Raw genomic sequence first — 5,948 nt, 5'->3', positions numbered from 1 at the left:
TTTAAATGCAAAATACTTTATTTTATGTTTGGGATCCTCAGCTCAGTTTGGGACCCTTAATCCAGGCTGGACAGGAGGAAGTCAACCTGCATTTCTAGATTCACCATCACCTGCCACGAGAGCCTCTGTGGGCTTTCATAGATGGACTCATCGAGGTTGAAGATGGAGTCCAACCACGCCTTCATCTGATCCTGACGACAACAGACACATCATCAACTATTATTTAATGACCAAGTACAAAGATAAGGATGAACAAACCATCACACACAGTTCAGGATAAAGAGAGAGAGAGGGAGAGAGAGAAATGCACCTTAATGAGGAGGTAGAAGTTCCCAGCAGACTCTGTCCAGGCTTCTCCAGGAGGGTGAATCCTCATGATCACTTCCACGAGCAGATAAAAGAAGGTACCAGGCCTCTGGAGAAGGAACAGGGGACATAAGTGGGTGTCTACAGACCTGGTATGGCTAGTGTGGATATGGTAGATAAACAACAGGATGTTTACATTATTAGGGCCACTTACAGATGTTGGAATAGATGTTTTTCCTTCCAGAAGGCTTAGTAGAACAAATTCATAAAATACATCCGTGAAGTTGATGTGGTTGATCTGAAGTCGAACAAATAAGATAATTACATCATTTTCATTGACAAGCACTTTAGAAAGTCTCATTGAGTAGATGTTGGATGAGCAGACGGTGCCTGCAGCTAACGCTCAAGCTTGTATGTAAACCTACTCCTACAAGAGCCATCTCCAGCTCTAGTCGCTCCCTGTTTGCTGGCTCATTAATGAAGTTCACCAGGATGTCATAGGCCTGCTGAAACTGCCTCACATCCTCAAAACAAAACAATCATAAAATTCCTTAGAACTTGGATCATAAACTCAAAGATTCAGCTCTGTAATTCTGATTGTTTGGCTTGTAAGACATTGGAACTTTTCAACTAAACCTTACAAATCACTATTGCCTAAATGTAAGCCACTGGGCAAAGACTGGTTGAATCAACGTTGTTTCCTTGTCATATCAACAACAAAAATGTAATGTGATGATGTTGAATCAACATGGAAAACTGATTGGAATTGAAAAAAGTCATCAACGTATTTTTTTCACCCAACTTTTAACCTAAGTCCAATGACATGGTACATTTGTTTTATTGATTTCACATTGAACTCAACCAAATGTAACTAAAAACTACACGCTGAAATGACGTCTGTGCCCAGTGGGAACTATATATCTGGTCTGATGAATGCTGTACAATTATGTGAATGGTTACCTGCTGGTTGAGCTCGGACAGTCCACTCAACACCATCCTCCCAGCGTGGGTGAGGTAATTAAGGGAGTTACTGTCTGAGGATGTCAGAGCCTGTGAGAACAAGACAGTACATTTAGAAATAGTACACAAATGTACATCAAATGAAAAACAAATGGTGGTAAATTCACACTTTCTCACCTCCATAGCACGTCGGATACCGGCCAGCCTCAGAGAGAAGTTGGTTGTCCCTTGGTTTCCAAAGTAACTCCTGTAAATAGAAATGTTTAGTAACAAATGTGCAACATAAGAAGCTAAAGCATACATTAATGCCATGAGATTAAGAAATCCTTTTATGTTAGACTATGTTACAACTGCAAGATCCAGAAAACCATACCAATCTAGGATTATAATTTGATCATTTGTTTGTTGCTGAAAAACTTGTAGTGTATTTTAGTTTTAAAAAGGCTTTTAAAGTTTGTAATTTCCACTTGGAAATTTCAGACTTGACTTGCCCTAACGGAAAATCTATCAACCCCTACAAAAATGTAAATTATAATACACATAATAACTAATATTTCCTATGCCAAGAGTGTGGAAAGCTGTTATCAAGGCAAAGGGGGGCTATTTGAAGAATCTTAAACATAAAATATATTTTGATTTGTTTAACACTTCTTTGGTTACTACATGATTCCATATGTGCTCTTTCATAGTTTTGATGTCTTCACTATTATTCTACAACGTAGAAAATAGTAAAAACAAAGAAAAACCCTTGAATGAGTAGGTAGGTGTTCGAAAACTTTTGACCGGTAGTGTATATAAAGTGTTTCAACTCTATATCTGAAATGCTAAAGGTGTTTTCTTTTTTAAGACCATATCCATGTGTGTGAGGTGTAGACTTTTGTTTCAAAGTAGATTTGTTAAGACTACTAAGAAACACTGTGTGACCCTGATTTAGCCCACTGCAGTAAAAGGTTATTAAGGTCCTACATCTGTATAACTACAATATAGGGGCAGACTATTTCAAAGCAAATGTTTTTACTATAGATGAACACATGACAGCAAACTCACCACAGCTGGGGCACATCTGCAGCATTATGTTGCTCCTCCACAAACTCCTAAAACAGACATCACATTAACATCAACTCTGGGCTCCCAAGGTAAGTCAGTTAAGAATTTGTTCTTAACTGGCTTACCTAGATAAGTAAATAAAATAAATAATAAACTGCATTTCACCTGCAACTGAAGCGGACAAAACATTCAGTGACATCATAACAATACTTTCATCTTGACCTAAAAACTGGACCCTATACAGACAATACAAACCTGTTGAAACCAAAACACTGTGTTTGGAACACAATGACACTTAGACACACACCTGTACACACAAGTACAAATGTCAGGAAAACAAAGAAAAAGGGTTATTGACTGTAGAAAGAGTTTTACCTGAGGAGTGCTGTCAGGGGTCTGGTCCTGGGCCTGGTCCTGGGTGAAGTGGTAAGGTGGAGGGGAATCGGAAGGGAACGGGGGAGGCGGAGGGGGAGGTGGAGAATCCTGGGGGAACTGGTGAGAGGAGCCAGAGGACGGCTCATGAGGGATGGTGATAATGTCAGAGGTAGAGAACTGATACGCCATCATGTCATCCCCCCTCTCCTGGAACCCCTCCACTGTGGTGGAGATATCCACCTGCTGTTTAACAAACAACACCGTCAGCCCAACCACAATGTTGAAAACCCCTCAACCAAACACTGAAATAAATCCTACCACAGAGAAACAACGAGGCATACCTGGGCGTCCTCATAATAGGTGAACTCTGACCTCGTCTTGACGAGGCAAGACCTGAGTCCATGGATCCTTCTACCAAGGAACTAAAAATGAGGATAGAAATTCAAATGTATCATTTCATTTTGTCAACATTTATTTAAATAGGTAAATGGACATTTGCCACTTTCCATTTTTTGTTATGAAAGTGTTAGACTGTACCTTAATACCAGTCACCTCCATGTTGGTGAGGAACACCTGGACAAAACCCTTTCAAAGAGACAGGGAAAAATTACATTTAATTCAGGAAATATAAGTAGCCCTATATTTTGTGCATCATTTTACACAAATCAGGTGCATTTGAGATGAAAGATCAGTTGAGAATCTCTCACCCATGGGTCCAGGATTTTTTTCTGAATGACTCTGCTCCACCACAGCTGTTTCTCCACTCCCCTCACAATGCACAGGTGATGCATGTCCTCTTCATTTTGCTATAAAGAAAAACGGCTTCAGTCTGCACACCTCTCTGTATATTTTAGCTGTAGATTTCTATATCATTTGGCAGGCGATTTCAGTTTGGACTATCACCACTGGCAGTGATATAGAGCCAACATGATGTTCGTACAACAACTTTACCCTAGGTTTCAATTAGGACCAGATATACAAAAGAAAACCCAGAGAAAAATGGGAGTTAAAACACACAGGTGTGTTCCCAAATGTTAAGAATATGTCTGAAGTACCTGCACTCGTCCATAACGGATTATCCAGGTATGGAAATGAAATGAACCCCAGTTCCCAACCAGCTGCATCTTCTCATAGGGAAAACCAGAGTCTTCACTATTTGGCTGCAAAACAAAGACATCCCTTAATTATAGAGCTTTCTCTGAGATTAATAATAAACAGACCAAGGGATTAAAGCCAGACAGGGCCACTGCCCAACCTCCTCATCCACATACTAAGGAACAAGAATGACAGACTGGTAGCCTATAGGAGTGACAGACTGGTATAGGGAGGATCACAAGAGGAGGCCACTGCATTATAGATTCTAAAAGAATTGGCAGTTGAACTACACAGGTCTGTGTTCAAAGGTTAAGGAAACATCTGAAGTATCTGCATATGAATGGATACCTGTTCAGTTTGAGAAGACAGTTCCTCCCACACCATCCTCCCAACAGGAGTGAAACAGATGAGAACAGGCTGATCCATCATGAACATCTGGGAGAAAATGAGGGAACAGACAGCAAAGTATTTCACTACTATAGTGGATACTGAAGGTAATCCTTCCTGTTAGATAAAATGAGCTTTGTCCAATAATCTGCATGGTTACCTGTGTGTTTAACACTGCCAGCTCTCTCACTAACATCCTCCCAGCAAGGGTAAGGTAATAAGTCTGCTGCAGTTGTAAAAAATATGGAATATGTTTACAGAAATGTATTTCCATACTGTTCTTCAGAAAACGTCATGTTTGTGTTTAAGCTACATAAATCAGTCATAAGACCAGAGAGAAGACAAGAGAGTATCAGTACTGTTGGACTTACAGAGCTGGGAACCCACAGAGGTCCAGACCAAGGGACTAAAGCCAGACAGGGACGCTGCCCAACCTCCTCATCCACAAACTAAGGAATAAATCAGGATCCATTCTCGAGTCAGTAAAATTACAGTTTGAATTGATTGTTATTGAACCAGTCCTGATAATGAAGCAGTATTGTTATAGCCTGGGTGCCAGGCGGTTTCAGCTCTCTGACAACTCCTTATGGGATTGTCATGCAAATATCATTTTGCCACGATGGAATTGGCAAGAGAGCAGAAACCGACCGGTACCCAGACTATTGATAGGCCTACAGGCCTTCTTACCTGAACAAGGACTGGGTTCTCCTGGTCCAGGGTGGGATCATGATCTTTATGAATAAACAATAAAGAATGATTTTCTCTAAGTTGAACAAATACTACAAGACACCAAACATCTGTCCATGTAGTTAGGCTGATCTTATAATTGAATTGTGTTTATATTGTATGATATCACATTGTATTTACGTGTCTGCATAATGTACCAGTATGTTCAATTAAACCTCAAGAAAAGGTTTGGTTTCAGAGGAGCATGTTGGTTTGTTGTTGTTAATAGTGGAATTATTAGCCATCATCATGTCAACAAATGAGCCCTAAATGGCACCCTATTCCCTATTTAGTGCACTACTATTAACCAGAGCCTTTTGAACATATAACTATGGGCCCTGGTAAAAAGAAAAATAGGGAATAGGGTATAGGGTGCCATTTTAGACGACGCCTGAATATAGTTTCAGTCTGGACTATATACAGTATGTCAAAAAGTAAGGAAGACCACGGAACTCTTCATATCATTCATTAAAATGCCTTCATTTGTATGGCATGTTCAATGGAAACCATGTTTAAAAACTTTCCATTGAACATTCCATACAAATAAAGGCATTTTAATTAATTATATGAAGAGTGCCTTGGTCCTCCTTTCTTTTTGATGACCAATTTACCCCTTTTACCAAAGAGCACCTTCTGTCTACCAAAACCTACTATTGTGTACCTTAGCAGCGCTTCCCTTCCTCCTTTTGTTCTACACGTTTATACAGTCAGTATTGTTATTTAGACATTGTAAAATCTGTAAATGTACCCTCCTCAACCGTGACAACACGGTCCACGGTCTCCACGGTGGCCGGTTCATCCTCACCGACGCCGTAATATGTGTTATAAAAGTAGACTGCGGAACCCGTAGCGATCACCAGACCAGCTGCACACAGAAGCGGTCGCTTACGGAGCAATCTCAGCGTGGTCGCTTTCAAAAAACTACTGAACGTAGACCTACTCATTATCACCCTTCATACTGCAGTGTTTTGACCGAGTTCAAGACCATATGACACTTTCTTAGAAGTAAAGGGTTTTATAGGGAACCATTAATACGTCAAATGATTCCAATC

The 5,948-nt window shown here is 40.2% G+C and overlaps 1 protein-coding gene across 5 annotated transcripts; it reads right to left on the bottom strand.

Annotated features, from left to right (window-relative positions):
- Window positions 1-4,886, bottom strand: LOC115184914 (uncharacterized). 5 transcript variants are annotated; one of them, XM_029745477.1, is made up of 13 exons: window positions 4,331-4,886; window positions 4,132-4,218; window positions 3,744-3,848; window positions 3,396-3,494; window positions 3,226-3,273; window positions 3,030-3,110; window positions 2,689-2,931; window positions 2,314-2,360; window positions 1,267-1,513; window positions 732-830; window positions 521-604; window positions 311-415; window positions 1-191 (listed from the first exon to the last, which is right to left on the bottom strand). In XM_029745477.1, exons 1-13 carry the CDS (start codon window positions 4,442-4,444, stop codon window positions 57-59), a joined length of 1,494 nt encoding a protein of 497 aa, XP_029601337.1. In that variant the 5' UTR covers window positions 4,445-4,886; the 3' UTR covers window positions 1-56. The 5 variants fall into 5 exon arrangements, with proteins under 5 accessions (XP_029601337.1, XP_029601335.1, XP_029601334.1 ...); XM_029745475.1 differs by having other exon boundaries at window positions 311-604; window positions 1,267-1,356; window positions 1,444-1,513; XM_029745474.1 differs by having other exon boundaries at window positions 311-604.
- Window positions 4,887-5,948: the final 1,062 nt, after the last annotated feature.

This window comes from Salmo trutta, unplaced genomic scaffold (assembly GCF_901001165.1).
Source record: "Salmo trutta unplaced genomic scaffold, fSalTru1.1, whole genome shotgun sequence".
Classification (NCBI taxonomy): Eukaryota; Metazoa; Chordata; class Actinopteri; order Salmoniformes; family Salmonidae; genus Salmo; species Salmo trutta.
This window is presented reverse-complemented; position numbering and strand designations above follow the sequence as displayed.